This window comes from Callithrix jacchus, chromosome 14 (assembly GCF_049354715.1).
Source record: "Callithrix jacchus isolate 240 chromosome 14, calJac240_pri, whole genome shotgun sequence".
Lineage (NCBI taxonomy): Eukaryota > Metazoa > Chordata > Mammalia > Primates > Cebidae > Callithrix > Callithrix jacchus.
The window spans coordinates 8,742,728-8,758,688 of record NC_133515.1 but is presented as its reverse complement, the minus strand read 5'-3'; the positions used below and the strand labels follow the sequence as shown (position 1 = coordinate 8,758,688).

Sequence of the window (15,961 nt, the reverse complement as noted above, 5' to 3'; positions counted from 1 at the left end):
AGCCTCCCAAGCAGCTGGGATTACAGGCACGCACCACCATGCCCAGCTAATTTTTTGTAATTTTAGTAGAGACGGGGTTTCACCATGTTGACCAAGATGGTCTCGATCTGTTGACCTCGTGATCCACCCGCCTCGGCCTCCCAAAGTGCTGGGATTATAGGCGTGAGCCACCGCGCCCGGCCGTTAAAAACTTTTTGTTCGTTTTAGACGTGGAGTCTCTCTATGTTGCCCAGGCTGGTCTCAAACTCCTGGCCTCAAGCTATCTCCCTGCCTCAGTCTCCCAAGTTGCTGGGGTTACAGGCATGAGCCATCATGCCTGACTATACTTGACAATTTTTAGTTTCACTTTTTAAGTGCTAATAATCTACAACCACAATTAAATCAGTTATTTAAGGGAATCTTGTGCAGGGTATGGATAGTTCCCTATGAAGGATAAGCAGTTATGGGCTGTTGCTTTTTTCAGTAAAGGAAGAAAGTGGCTGGTTTTAGAGTGTTGCAATATAGGCCAGCAACAATAAAGCAAAGCAACAATAATTCATGAGAGACTAGGCAAACAGCTGAAAAGTGCCGAGAGTTTATTGTCAGTAGAAGACTGTGTACAGCACACCATGGGAAGCCATCAAGTTTAGTGGGAATCCTGGAACTAAATCAACTGAAGTTTTTGCTTTTGTTGCTGCTGCCATAGTTCTCAGATGAGGTGAATATGTCTTGGCTATTGGATCACGATCCTTCTATCTTGGCATCCCAAAGCGCTAGGATTACAGGAATGGGAGTGGGGCAGGGGAGGGGGGCACAATTCCCTGCTGTTTATATTATCTTTAAAGTGATCAACAAATTTTCTTTTTCTCAGATAATAAATAAAACTAGAGAACAGGAAATAAATTGTTTTTCTTCTTGAGCACATTTCATGTTTTTTTTTTTTAACAATTTTGAGGCAAAAAATAATATCCAAATACATTTTCATAGTTTGTTAATTGATTACCATTCTAACACATTAAGAATTAAGGTAAGAATTTTAGTGACCAGTGTTTTGTATCTGACTCTTATTTTAGAATTTCCAGTCTTCCAAGGATTCCTTATTAATTATTTACCTCAGGTCTTAATTGAGGTAAGAATTTTAGTGACCAGTGTTTTGTATCTGACTCTTATTTTAGAATTTCCAGTCTTCCAAGGATTCCTTATTAATTATTTACCTCAGGTCTTAATTGAGAGAAAAATTTTGATGTAGAAAAGCAGATTTTGATAGATATACATGAAGAGTGGCAAATGGTTCAGACAGTAATTTGGACCCTTGAAAATTTTAACAAGCTGTATGATAAGAAAAAGCCAGCACTTATTAATCCTCAAAGTATGGAAAGGAAGGAAGGGATATTACCTATGTTAAACAAAACTATCTTATTTTGAGAAAAACAAGACAATCTCCTCATAGAGATTTCTTAGCTTTCTAAGGTACCTCCCAAAGAAGCAATCTGTTCATGTCAAAAGCTCCCTAAAATGGCCTGTGCGACTCCAGATTGTCCTTGGTGAAATGGTGCCAGTTAGATAATTGGCATACAAGTTAATATTCTTATGAGGAAAAAAATGAAGAAAACAGGCATTTGGGCTGAAACAGGTTCAATTTTAGATTGAGGAGAACCTAAGAGAATTGCAGTGGTCCTTAAGGGTAGTGTTTGGGTAACTTGTATTGTTGGGCTTGACCAAAGGCCACCAGATCCCAGGCAAAACCTCCTGAAAGAAGGCAGGTGACAATAAACAAAGCAATATTCAGAGACACAAAGTCAAGACTGAGGAATACACCCTTATAAGGTTTTGAAATGATGATATGAGGCAAAGGAATGCCAATCTGAAGAAACTTTCTAAACTACACAGTCACTATGATAAGCTCTCGGATCAATTTATCAGGCTTGGCTGGCTGACTTTAAGGAGGCCTCCATGAGCCCTGCCTCCTGGTGGTCACAACTTTGTGTAATTCCTCCCTTCCTTGAGTGTAGGTAGGAACTGTGACTTGTTCTTAATAAATGGAATGCAAAAAAGGTGATGTGAGATACATGATTGCATTTATGTGATGACCTAAGAGTGTAGTGCCCATCTTGCTAGTCTCTCTCCAATGCTGGTTTTGAAGAAGCAACTTGCCATGAATCCTACATGTAGGGGTCTGACCCAGCAATGGATGAACAAATTCACTCAAACACAAATCTCCAGCGAGAGAGTGGGCTAGGGCCATCTGTGGCCACTCACTGACACTCCTGAGAGAGATAGCAGCCACAGTCCAACCACGCATTTATTCAGTATAGATTTAACAACAGAGGCTCTGAGTCAACACACTTGTGAATACTGGTTAAAGGCCAGGTTCTGAGGCCTAAAGTAAACACCTTTTGCAGGTAATAAACTTCTGCCAACCCCCAAGTAGGAGGCAGTGAAGTGCAGATGGGCAAAGGTTGGTCTTAGGACAAGCCATTTAGATAAATTCCTTTGCGTTCTCCTTTTAACTGCCCTATGCTTCAAGTCTCAAGATAAAACAACTAGCTGCCTTCCACCCATTCTTTCCTGGTTTTACAAAACCTCCCGGTCTTCCAAGAAGGTTTGTGATTATTCTATAATGTTTATAGTTTTGCCAGCAACCCTGATCAATCCCCCATACCTACAGCAATAAGGAAAGAAATTCTGCCAACAACCCGAGAGTGCTTGGGAGTAGATCCTTTCCGTGTCAAGGATATGATATGCACCTGGCTTGGGCAGACATGTTTTCCAGCACTGAGATCCTAAGCAGACTACCCAGCTAAAGCCACGCCCAGACTTCTGACCCAGACATTGTGAGACAGTAAGTGTGTGTTGTTTTAAGCAGCTAAATTTGTGGTAATTTGTTCTGCAGCAATAGAAAACTAATGCCACTGGCCTATGCCCGTATTCTCACAAAAGACTTTCCTTCTTGTAGACAATTTCATTTCTAAATACTTAACGTTTAGATCCCCTCTTCTAGCTATGGGCTGTTGAGGTTAAAATGTTACTCAACCTTTCTTACTGTTTGAGTAAAAATTGACCATGGTATTTTCCCCAATTTACATGATGTTAATATTAGTACAGTAAGGCTAGGCAAAGTGGCTCATACCTTTATTCCCAGCACTTTGGGAAGCTGAGGCAGGAGAATCATTTGAGATTAGGAGTGCTAGATCAGCATGGGCAACACAGCAAGACCTTGCCTCTACAAAAAAAAATTTTTAAGTACTGCCTGGAAGTGGTGGCATGCACCTGTAGTCCTAGCTATTCAGGAGCCTTAGGGGGGAGTATCACTTGGGCCTAAGGTTACAGTGAGCTGTGATCACACTGACGCCCTCCAGCCTGGATGACAGAGTGAGACCCTGTCTCCAAAGGGAAAAAAAATAAGCACAGCAAAAGAGATGGCACTAAATTAGCAGAGGCTACTTTTATTTACACAGACGACTTCAAACCCACACAGGCAAGGACACCGTATGTTGTGGCATACAGGTTTCTTTCCAACTAGACTGCGCTCTTAGAAGTTAATGTCCTTTGGCTTTATATCCCCTCCAGGCCTTATACACGCTGGATATTCAGTAACTATGGAATTAAAACCACAATTGCCTTTAAGCTTATTTATTAATAGATCTGGTTTCACTGCGAGTGCTACTTCCATTTTAATGCAATGATCAAAACCATTAAGATCTATGACAGGATGGATATTGGGACAATAAGCATGACAATGTCATTGTTGCCAAGCCAAATTTTATTAAGAGGCAAAGGAAAGCAAAGGGTGACTAGAATGCAGAGCTACTTTCAACATCTTCTTCAATCAGCTGTCACAAGATTTCCCACTATTAAACCTCCCTTAAAATTCTTACTTCTCCCCCACCTCCAGGTATCTGAAATAAACAAAAAAAGGAAATAAAATAATTCTGTCTGAGAGATTTCTGCCTCCTTCTTTTTTCTTTTCAATAGCAACCTCAACTGTTGACAGAGGTTCCTTAGGATTCAAAGAATAATTTTGAAGCTGAAAACAGAATAGTCTGTTTTTGAATAAATCCTAATATATTTTCATTTCATACCCTTGTTCCATGAGGAAAAAATTTACATAGAGATGAATATGTTTTGTTCAGGCAGTGTGCAATAATAAAGTTCAGGCCAAATTAGATTTAGCATTAGAAAATACATGCTGGTTTTAGTATTAAATTTAGGGATAAAATGAACCCATATTCACATGTATCTACAAGTACATAGACATTAAAGCACAAAACAGATAATCTAGCTGGCATCCAGTGTTTCTCAACTTTGGCTGAATCTCTGTTCCCCAGAACAGACTATAAGTTCCAAAAGGTGGGGACCATGTTTTGGTCAGCTTTGCATTTCTCCAACACATAGCACAGTGTTCACACAAAGAGTCACTCACAGAAATTGTTGAATTCACTTAAAAAAACAATTTTGGCTGAGTACAGTGGCTCATGCCTGAAATCCCAGCACTTCGGGAGGCTGAGGCAGGAGGATGGCTTGAACCCAGGAGTTTGAGACCAGCTTGGGCAACACAATGAGTCCCTGTCTATAAAAAAACTTAAAAAAATTATCTGGGTGTGGTGGCACACTGCCTGTAGTCCCAGCTACTCTGGAGGCTGAGGTGGGAGGATCACTTGAGCTTGGGAGGTCGAGGCTGCAGGGAACTAAAATCATGACACTGTATTCCAGTTTGGGTGACAGAGCAAGACCCTGTCTCAAAAACAACAGCACCACCACAATTTTTATAAAATAGTTAATGACACTTGCTAAGGTGGCAGTAGACCTGAAGCTAGATGTTCAAACAATCCCAGTTTTGGAGTGAAAAAGTGAAAGGGAAAGGACAGAGAATTAAACCAAATTACACTAAAATCTCCAAGTCTGTAGTAAAAAAGAATTGTAGCAGGTTTAGTCACTGAAAATGGTTTTTAAAACATATTTTAATGAAAACACTTTCTCACTATCTTTAAATAAAAACAATTTGGATTTTACAATTCGAAGCTGCTCTAGGCCTCATCTGCTTTCTGCTCCACAGGTTTCAGATGCCACTGCACTACTAATTCCCCAGTGCTTTTGAGGCACGTGTTAGACATGTTCTCCTCTGTTGGAAGTCCTTGTGGCAACTTCAAGGGCTTGATTCTGTGACACAAGAAAATGTGTTTAGATAGGAAGAATAAGTTCTGGTGTTCTATACCCTGCAAGATAACTACAGTTAACAATAACACATAGTTTCAAAGAGCTAGAAGGAGGACATTGAATGCTCCCAACACGAAGAAATGATCAATGTCTGAGACCACTGATATGCCAATTACCCTGATTGGATCACCGTACTTTATTATATATTGAAACGTCACTATGCACCCCATAAATATGTAAGATTATTACCTGTCAATTAAAAAAACAAAATTTTAGTTTTTAAAAAAGTTTTTGGCCGGGAATCTCAGCACTTTGGGAGGCCGAGGTGGGCAGATCATCTGATGTCAGGAGTTCGAGACCAGTCTGACCAACATGGTGAAACCCTGTCTGTACTAAAAATATAAAAAATTAGCTGGGCACGGTGGCAGAGGCCTGTAATCCCAGCTAGTCGGGAGGCTGAGGCAGGAGAATCACTTGAACCCAGGAGGCAGAGGCTGCAGTGAGCTGAGATCACACCACTGCACTCCAGCCTTGGCAACAAAGCAACACTCTGTCTCAAAAAAAAAAAAAAAAAGAATTACACTAGGCAATACATTTTAAAAACAGCTAAGAAGAAACAACAAACCTTATCAAATGCTTAACCACTTTCAATTTTGCATTCACTGAAGGGATATTCTTGTGAACCTGAGGGGTATGTGCCTGTGAACAACAACAACAAATCAATGTTATAAATCAATCTGAAAAGCAGATAGCTCCATGTTTCAGTAAAATGTTAAATTGAAGGCTCATTCTAAGTCAAATTTATAAATATGTTACTCTAAGTAATATACAAGAAATAATATCTTAAAGTTTTAAAAGTATAAAATTTAAAGCAAATATAAACAACATTAAAGATTATTAAAATAATTGCATACTTTTTCTAATTTAAGCATCTTTATTACATCTTTTTCCCAATATGGACGTCTTTTTGTACTTTTTATTCTGGTAACAATATGCAGTTTGTGAGGGTTCTGTGGATCCCCACCATATTTTTCATGATCTTCAGGTGAGGCCTGAAACACCTAGACAGGAAGAATTATAAATGGTGAATTGTCAACTTACACAGTTTCTATGTACCTCCCATTTTTTCTTAAAAGATGCATACACATACACAACTACATAATTATCTCATCCTTAATCATTATGTAATCCTCAACCTCAAATAGAACATTTCTATCAGTCTGATTACTCAAATAGATGGAGTTTAACCTGTAGAACAAAGCAGGAGCAAACAGATGACATTAAATAATGTAAACGCCAGGAGAATCTGTAAGCAGCTGTGAGCTGGGCACTGGGCTACATCCTCTTCCCTCCCTATTCTCAGGTGAAGGGCTGACTGTCAAATTGGAGAACAAACATGTAAGTTAAAAATGAAAATAAAACGTATTATAAAAACAATCTACAAAGTATTATGAGAATACAAATGACTAATGAACTGACTATGATGTATCAGAAATAGTGCCACAGAGCTAATATTTGAATTAATTATCTAAGAATCAAAAGGTTCTAAGAAGCTATCTCACAGAAACACTCCTCTAAGTATACAAAATGTACCAAATAAGAATGTGTATTGTAACACTATTTGTAATACTCAAAAATTTAAAGGCAACCCATGCTCCTCACTAGGGTAACTACATTATGGTGCCTCCATTCTAAATAAAATGATTAATAAAACTAAGTGAAATGATGCAAATACACAAATTCTTTTTTTTTTTTGAGACAGAGTCTGACTCTGTGGCACAGGCTGGAGTTCAATGGTGCAATCTCGGCTCACTGCAACCTCTGCTTCTCAGGTTCAAGTGATTCTCCTGCTTCAGCCTCCCAAGTAGCTGGGATTACAGGCACATGCCACCATGCCCAGCTAATTTTTGTATTTTTAGTACAGACAGGATTTCACCATGTTGGCCAGGGTCTCAAACTACTGACCTCAAGTGATCCACCTGCCTCGGCCTCCCAAAGTGCTGGGAGTACAGGCATTAGCCACCACACCTGCTGCAAATACACAAATTCTAATATATCCTATAGGATACAATATTACCATTAAAATGAATGAGGTTTTATTATCTTTGCAGGTCCTCACATTGAATGATGGCCATAATATATTCTTAGGCAAAAAACGAAAAGAAATGTCCACATGATTATGTGTTGTAAGATGTTATGTGCATCTGTACAAAATGTGAGTGTGCATATGTAATATATTCTATAAATACTGTTTCTAAGACTCATATACATATAAAGGTCTCAAAGACGTTAGATCAAAAGTCATACTTCTGAGGAATCAGATTGAGAAAAAAAATAGACCCCCCAAAAGATGGTATTTTTAATAAAAAAGAATATTATTCAAAGATTAAAAATAGTATTGTAGAAATGTATACAGTGTAAAGTATTCCTATTTCTCCACAGCCTCATCAGCATCTATCGTTTCTTGACTTTTTAATAATCACCATTCTGACTGGCATGAGATGGTATCTGATTGTGGTTTTGATTTTCATTTCTCTAATGATCAGTGATGATGAGCTATTTTTCATGTTTGTTGGCCACATAAATGTCTTCTTTTGAGAAGTGTCTGTTCATATCCTTTGCTCACTTTCTGATAGGGTTGTTTTTTTCTTGTAAATTTGTTTAAGTTCCTTGTAGATTCTGGATATTAGCCCTTTGTCGGATGAGTAGTCTGCAAAATTTTTCTCCCAATCTGTAGGTTGTCTGTTCACTCTGATGCTAGTTTCTTTTGCTGTGCAGAAGCTCTTTAGTTTAAGCAGATCCCATTTGTCATTTTTGGCTTTTGTTGCAATTGCTTTTGGTGTTTTAGTCATGAAGTCTTTGCCCATGCCTATGTCCTGAACAGTATTGCCTAAGTTTTCTTCTAAGGTTTTTATGGTTTTACACTGTTGGTGGGAATGTAAATTAGTTTAGCTTGTTTATATTTTTCTAGGGATTTTGAAGAGATTAGGATGAGAAAGATGGTGGAGATCGGAGGAATGGGTAGGTGCATTAAAGAATGGTGAGACTATTTAAAGGAACAATATGAAAGAACACAAAATATTTTGGAAAAGCAAGTGGTTCAGGGTGGCTAATATAGAAAAAAGCATGAAAAGTCATGGGGGAATCAAGTTAAACTATTCACAACTATGGTGAGCCTTTACAATGACTTGAAAAATAAAAAGATTTCATTAGTTTGTTTTGAGACAGGGTCTCACAGTGTTGCCCAGTCTGAAGTGCACCAATGCCACCATGGCTCACTACAGCCTTGACCTCTTGGGCTAAAGTGATCCTCTCATCTCAGACCCCCGAGTAGTTGGGACCACAGGCATGCACCACCACACCTAGCTAATCTTTAAATTTTTTTTGTAGATATGGAGTCATACTATGCTGCCCAGGCTGGTCCTGAATTCATGGGCTCAAAGGATCCTCCAGCCCCAGCCTCCTAAAGTGCTAGCAATACAGGCATGAGCCATTGTAACTGGATGAGATTTCTTATAAAAGAACACTAACCACATTAAAGGTATCAAAGTAGTCAATGGTAATACTGTTTTATCTTTTAAGAAAATCAGTGGAGAATGACAGTCCCCAAGAGCTAGGGAGAGGGGAAAATGGGGATCTTGCTCTGCTGCCCAGGCTGGAGTGCAGTGGCACAATTATAGGTCACTGCAGCTTTAACCATCTGACATTAAGTAGTCCCCCCGACTCAGCCTCCTGAGTAGCTAGGACTACAGGTGTGTACCACAACACCCACCTAATTTTTTTTTTTAGACTGGGTCTCCCTATGTTCTCTAAGTTGGCAATTATTATTTAGTGGATATAGAGTTTCAGTTTTGCAAGATGAAAGTTCTGGAGATGGCTGGTCGTGATGACAGTTGCACAGCAATGTCAATGTACTTAATGCCACTGAATAGTACACTTCAAAGTGGTTAAGATGGAATCCTAATATTTTTTATTTGTGGTAAAATACCACAAATAAAAAATATTAGGTTAGCCCTGCCCAAAACAAATAAACAAAAAACCCAGGCTTTACAAAGCTAAACATAGTCTTTACCATACAATCCAGCAATTGTGCTCTTAGGTATTTACCTATGAGTTGGAAATTTATATTCACACAAAAATCTATACATGAATGTTTATAGAAGCTTTGTTCATTACTGCCCCAAACTGGAAGCAATCAAGATGTTTTTCCATAGGTGAATGCAGAAATAAACTGTATGCCTGTACAATGAGATTTTATTGAGCAATAAAAATAAGCTAGCAAGCCACGAAAAGACATGAAGGAACCTCATAGGTATATTGCTAAGAGAAAGAAGCCAGTTTGAAAGGGCTATATATCATATGATTTCTGGAAAAGGAAAACTATAGAGACAGTAAAAAGATCGGTGGTGCCCAGAAGCTTGGAGGTAGGAGGATAAATAGGTGAAGCACAGGTGATACTTAGGGCAGTGAAACTATTCTGTATAATACTGTAAGAGTGGATACATGACATTATCCATTTGTCAAAACCTACAGAATTTCACAACATGAAGAGTGAAAGTTAGTGTAAACTATGGTTTTTAGTTAATAATAATGTGCCCTGTTGGTTCATCAGTTGTGGGAGACACTGTGTATGTTGGGAGGAAGGAGCATATAGGAACTTTCTATACTTCAGAATCAATGTTTCTGCAAACCTAAACTGCTCGAAGAAATAAAGTCTATTAATTAAAAAACAAACAAAAATAGACTGGGTGCCTGTAATCCTAGTACTTTGGGAGGCCAAGCTGGGTGGATCACTTGAGACCAGGAATTTAAGACTAGTCTGGACAACATGATGAAATCTCATCTCTACTAAAAATAAAAAAATTAGCCAGGTGTGGTGGCACGGGCCTGTCATCCCAGCTACTCAGGAGGCTGAGGCACAATAATTGTTTGAACCCGGGAGATGGAGGTTGCAGTGAGCTGAAATTGCACCACTGCACTCCAGTCTGGGCAACAAAGCGAGACTCTCTTTAAAAAAAAATTTTAAACAAAAGTCAATGGAGGGCTTAGTATTATCTAAAAGAACGATAGGTACACATAAATCAAACAGAGAAAACTGAAAGACCCAAAGTAGCAATGATTAATACAGAAAGTGAAAATGAAGACTGACATAGTGAGAGCCTGAGTAGGAAGACCCACTGTTTTCTCAGGACAATGGTGAGGTACAAACACACATATACAAACCATAAGCAGTAATAAAGATAGAAATAATAAAAGCCCACTACTGTGAAGGCCAGTGACACAAGTGACAGAACAATTTTATTTTTAATAATCACCATTTACATAAATCCCACTATGCTTTAAACTGTACCACCACCTACATCCACATATAATTTAACGTTAACATCTTTCAATATTATGAAAATAGGTACCACTTAAAACATATTTTTTTAAAACAATGCTAACATTAAAAACAAAAATCTCTGTTCTTACTTTATCTGGAATTCTTGATTTGGTGAATTTGTGACGAATCCAATCTGTACAAATAAGAGACTCCACACCTTTTGTCACGGTCTAAAATATGATATAAATCATTTGCTTTTTAAGAATTCTGTCTAGTACAGAAATCCATACCCACCAATCTTTAAGGAGCAGAAATCAGTTCCAACCTACCCTATAATTATTAAAGGTATATCGTAGCTCCCTAGCTGAGTGAATGCATCCCATCTAAGCACTAACATAATATAAAGCTAAAGGCATATAAATTTAGACTTTTAGACCATGAATTGGTAACTGTTTTCTGTAAAGGACCAGATAGTAAATATTTCCAGCTCTAAAGCTATGTAGTCTCCATTGCCAAAACTCAGCTTCGCCATTATAGGGTAAAAGCAGTCAGACAATATGCAAACAGGTGTGGCTATTTTTCTTTTTTTTTTTTTTGAGACAGAGTCTCACTCCATCACCAGGTGCCAGGCTGGAATGCAGTGGCACAATCTCGGCTCACTGCAACCTCCGCCTCCTGGGTTCAAGCAATTCTCCTGCCTCAGTCTCCCGAATAGCTGGGATTACAGGCGTGCACCACCACGCCCAGCTAATTTTTGTATTATTAGTAGAGATGAGGTTTCACCCTGTTAGCCAGGATGGTCTTGATCTCTTGACCTCGTGATCAGCCACCTCGGCCTCCCAAAGTGCTGGGATTACAGGCATGAGTCACCGCGCCCAGCCGGTGTGGCTATTTTTCAGTAAAATTATATTTACAAAAAATAGGTGGCAGGCTGAATTTGGCCTAGAGGCCACAGTTTATCAACTCTTGCTCTAGACAATGTGCAATAATTCACATTTAACAAGACAATATAAAAGAAATCCAAAATGAGTTTCTAGTTTCCTTTCTAGTCCTAACGTCATCACTCCCAGTTCCCATCGCTTGTTCCTGCTCTACATTCCTCCAGTCCCATTTCTCTCAGGTTACTGAAGAAAAAGGATTCACTGCCAACCTTTCATACCAGGATACTGTTCCAGGAATGGGTAAGTCATTCCCCTCATTCCCTCCCAGCCTTTCCTGCATTGCAGAGATGGCATAAACCGCTAGAAGAGAAGCACTGGGCTTAGTTCAGCTGTCTACTAGCTGTGAGACATGAGACACTTACCCTCTCAGAGGGTCAGTTTCCTCAACTCTAAAAAGTAATAATATTGACCTCACAGGATTAATCTAAGGTTAAGGTAATATATATAAAGCCCCTTCCATTACTGTCATCTGTATAGCCAGGAGCAGATCTATAGGCACATCTAGGCTCTGGCCTTTATGAGTAGATTAGACTGCACCAGTGCCCTTTTTAAAAGCAAGTGTAGAAGGAGATACATGAAAGTACTAACACTGATGGTCTCTTAGAGATTATTTATCTTCCTTCTGATTTTCTACAATTTTCTAACATTTTCTTATTGAAAATGCATTCCTTCCATAATCGAAGGGAAAAAAAACAAAACTTTAAGACAGACCAAGGGGAATCAATGACAGCCATTTTTTATTGGCAGGTTTTCCAGAAAAAGATCTTTTTTGATTCTAGATCTTCAAGGATAAAACAGCAGATAAACCATAAATAAGCAAGATTTACTTCCAAAATGTCAAAAATTTCAAAAAGGAACTGGTAGAAGTTAACTTGCCTATATGTTTTGTAATGACAAAGAAAAAAATTCATAAGGGGTAGAAAAAAAAGAAGTCATGAAGAGAAATACTTACCTGTAGTCTGCCTGGGGGCCTCTGAGCAACTAAGCGCAAAATCCCAGCCATAAGTGTAGTGATTGCTCTCTTTAGAGGCTATAAGAAATAAGAAGCAGACCCATCAGTCTTGGAAATAAACAGGTTTCCCCTTCTCTAGTATTAAAAAGCTAAGCAGCAAATTAATTGTAAATGTGACTGAAGTTTAACAGTAAATTAATAATGCCCTTATTTTAATAAGGGCAAGAATTGATTTAGAAATGTTTTATTCGACCACAGGTCGTAATTATACACAACATTAACCACATCCCATTTTCATCAAATGAGTCAGACCTAGATTGATTCCACAAAACCAGGAAATGAGAGTTTACTATCATTTAAAGTGTCTTCTTCAACAATGAAGGCAGATAAAGAATACTTTGTCATAGAATCACAGAAAATTAAAGACCTAGAAAGGACTGAAGAAATTCCAACTCCTATAATTAGGACTGCCCATACCCTTACTTTATGAATGAGGATCATGAATTCCAGAAAGTTCAATAATTTACCCAAGAGCAACCAGTTATCAATAGAGTAAGTAGTCTAGAATCCCATTCTCCTAATTCCTAGGCAAGTGCATTTTAAAAAAATAGAACTTTTTTGCTTATTTATATTTTTTTAACTATTCTCAATGCACATGCATTGCATCTAAAACCTAGAAAAGTCATATTTATTTAATTAGACACGAAAAAACTATAGCCTTCTATACTGACTTATACTGAAAGCAGAAAGATTAAGTTCATGAACTACATGTATATCTCGGACAGGTTAATTAATTTGTGTTACAACTTTTCCCTCAGAAAAGAAAGAAAATACCTGTCTTGCAACTAAGTTATTCTATAAAACACCTAAAACAGTTCCTGGTATGTGGGAAGCCCTCAATGAATGGCAACTTTATTATTAGATTATTACAAAGCTAATAAGAATACTCTTAACACTGTGGTCCCCAAACTTTTTTGGCAATGGACCAGTTTTGTGGAAGACAATTTTTCCTTGAATAGGGAGGGGTGGTGGGGAAGCATTCAGGATGAAACTGTTCCACCTCAGATCATCAGGCATTAGATTCTCATAAGCAGCATGCAACCTAGATCCCTTGCATGCATAGTACACAATAGCATTCATGTTCCTATGAGAATCTAATGCTGCACTGCTCTGACAAGAGGGGGAGCTCAGGTGGTAATGCTCACTCAACCTCAGCTTGCTGGCTGCTGTGCCACCTGGTTCCTAAGGGGCCACCAACTGGTCTGGGTGTGAGGCCTGGGGGTTTGGAGACTTCTGCTCTAACACATTAAAGTAGGTTAAGTGTTGTAATTCAGTGTTTCACAGATTCTAGCTCATTCAAGTTCTGCAAGTCTTTCCTGTGATGTGGAAAAGCAATGGGAACTCTGAGAATCAATGCAAGATGTTTTCTGTAAAGAGCCAGACCTCAGAAACATTCCTCAGCAACTGAACCTATCTAATGCTAAATTATTTTGCCATATTTCCTCCTCTCAAGGTTAGCATTACGTATTAATCCAACTTATTTAGCTTCACACTCTAAAAAATCTCTTATCACTTAGGTCTCAACAAAATCCTAACGACTTCTGCTTTTATCCCAATTCCCTGAATATCTCTTTTGTGTATCAGCAATAAATCTTCTTATTAAATCTCAGATTATCTCATTCTACTCAAAAATATTCCAGAGAGCCAGGATTCTCGCTGTTGAAGTGGGAGGTTACACATAAGCAAAAGGGAAAGCCTACAGCGATCCTTATACACTAGATTGGCATTGGAACTCTTGTTTAGCTTAATATAGATATTGAGGGGTATAGAAATAATTATAGATATGCATGTATACATGGGCTAACTCTGTTAGCTGAGAGGATGTAAAGCAATAGCAGTTAGTGGCAATGAGCATACCCAGAGCCAGATCTGTAATCTGGCTCAAATCTCACCTTTTGAATGAGGTTTACCCAGCTCACTTCATTGAACATTTTCACCCACACCACAACTGTCAACACTCCTAACTCCACCTTACTTTTCTTTCTATTGTGTTATCTTCTAACCTAACTTAATTATCTGTTAGGTTTGTTGTTTAGTGCATGTCCGTTCAATAGCATGCTAATTCCATAGGACAAGTGTTTTTAGATCCCGTCGTTTTTGGTCTGTTATATTCACAGAAGTAACCCAAGCATCGTTGTCTACCCTATAGTCGCCACATAATATATTTTTGCAGAATAACAGAAGTTTAAATATTGACAAACTTTAGAAGGTGTGACAATCAAAAGTTACAAGTTTTTAGAGACAGAGTCTCACTATATTCCTGGTATTGAACTCTTAGCCTCAAGCAATCCTCAATTTTCCCAGTAATTAGAGCTAGGTGTGTGTCACCACGTTTGACTCAAGGAATACGTTTTAATAAAGTAAAAGTTATTATTAATTAGGCACCTGACTCTTAGACATTGAAGCAATTAGTGTCTCCTACTGTAAAAATAGGAAAATATCAGGCATCACATGAGAAGTATGATCCCATTTCTATTTTTTTAAATGTTTGCGAATGTGTGTATTCACAGAAAAACTCTGGAAGGTCGTCAGAATAAAATTAACTCACCCCTGGGGTTATGAAAAAAGGAGTTTTTCCTCTCCCCCTCCACCGACAGGTAGTTCTTTTTGTCTTTTTACAATGACCATGCATGCAACAGGAATGCTAAAAAGCGATTTCTTTCTCTAAACTGACAATGTATGTAATTATTAAAGGGGGAAAAACACTTCTGAAATGCAAAACATAGAATCACTCTTGCAGAGACACCAGAAATCTCTGAAGGCTGGAAGCGTGTCTCTTCTCTGAACTAGTCCCTAACAAGTAGTAGGCAGTCCTCATTACTGCCTCTTGGCCAAAAGGGTAGAACAAATAGCTTTCGGTAGGTCTCCATCAAAATGGTAACAAATCAGTTTTTAATAAAATGGCAACTATTCTGCCAACTCTGGAATGTTTGCATTATAAAATGAAGCAATACAAAAATAGAAAGGCAATTTTCTGTCTTCATTAAAAAAGGAAAAGTAATCCTAATTTCCAGTGGCAACCCTAAGTTATGAATAAAGCAGAAGCACAGAAAAATGCTGCTTGGGTTCCCTTTCCCAAGCTGTCCAGCCTCGGCGGCTCAGTCCTTGAGCTCCAAGAATCTAGGCACAAGAAGCCGCGTGGCCCTGGATTCTGCGAATTGGGAAACAGCATACTGCAGACCAATGGCCTTTCGGGAGCCAATGTGACGGGATCAGGCGCAGACCCATTTAGGTCGCCGTAACCTGCCAATTCAGAACGCAATAGGGAAAATCAATTAGGATCTGCAGAGGGTTCCTGGATACATACACCTGGCGAAGAATGCAGTACTTTCGGCCACTCATTCCCCACTCACCAGCACCTACTAAACGTTCAGCCCTGAAGTTTTCCACCAAAGGGAAGTAGAGCAGAGGAAGAACTACCAAGTGCTACACCCAAAGCCTGCCGTTGCAGTCAGCGCACCTGCAAACCAGAGCAATTTTGTTCCGGCGAAATCCCTCCCTCTCAGGAAACGCCCTAGAAAGAGAGCGCAGGCGCGTGGGTGTCACATG

At 38.8% G+C, this 15,961-nt stretch overlaps 1 protein-coding gene across 5 annotated transcripts; it reads right to left on the bottom strand.

The window, feature by feature from the left end:
* Positions 1 to 3,724: 3,724 nt before the first annotated feature.
* MRPL30 (mitochondrial ribosomal protein L30) lies at positions 3,725 to 15,934 on the bottom strand. 5 transcript variants are annotated; one of them, XM_008980119.5, is made up of 7 exons: positions 15,766 to 15,833; positions 14,961 to 15,655; positions 12,353 to 12,430; positions 10,609 to 10,689; positions 6,051 to 6,197; positions 5,762 to 5,835; positions 3,725 to 5,139 (listed from the first exon to the last, which is right to left on the bottom strand). In XM_008980119.5, exons 2-7 carry the CDS (start codon positions 15,042 to 15,044, stop codon positions 5,007 to 5,009), a joined length of 597 nt encoding a protein of 198 aa, XP_008978367.1. In that variant the 5' UTR covers positions 15,045 to 15,655; positions 15,766 to 15,833; the 3' UTR covers positions 3,725 to 5,006. The 5 variants fall into 5 exon arrangements, with proteins under 5 accessions (XP_008978367.1, XP_035127609.1, XP_008978369.1 ...); XM_035271718.3 differs by lacking the exons at positions 14,961 to 15,655; positions 15,766 to 15,833 and adding an exon at positions 15,873 to 15,934; XM_008980121.5 differs by lacking the exon at positions 14,961 to 15,655 and having other exon boundaries at positions 15,720 to 15,833.
* Positions 15,935 to 15,961: the final 27 nt, after the last annotated feature.

Bases quoted from the DNA above. Each gene is read 5' to 3' on its own strand.
- MRPL30 (XM_008980119.5), bottom strand. From the start codon at position 15,044: ATGCATGGTCATTGTAAAAAGACAAAAAGAACTACCTGTCGGTGGAGG. The intron at 6,198-10,608 runs GTAAGAACAGAG...CTTCCTGTCTAG, and splicing joins AATCAAGAATTCCAGATAAA to GTGTTTCAGGCCTCACCTGA. The intron at 5,140-5,761 runs GTTTGTTGTTTC...CTTGTGTCACAG, and splicing joins GTGGTTAAGCATTTGATAAG to AATCAAGCCCTTGAAGTTGC.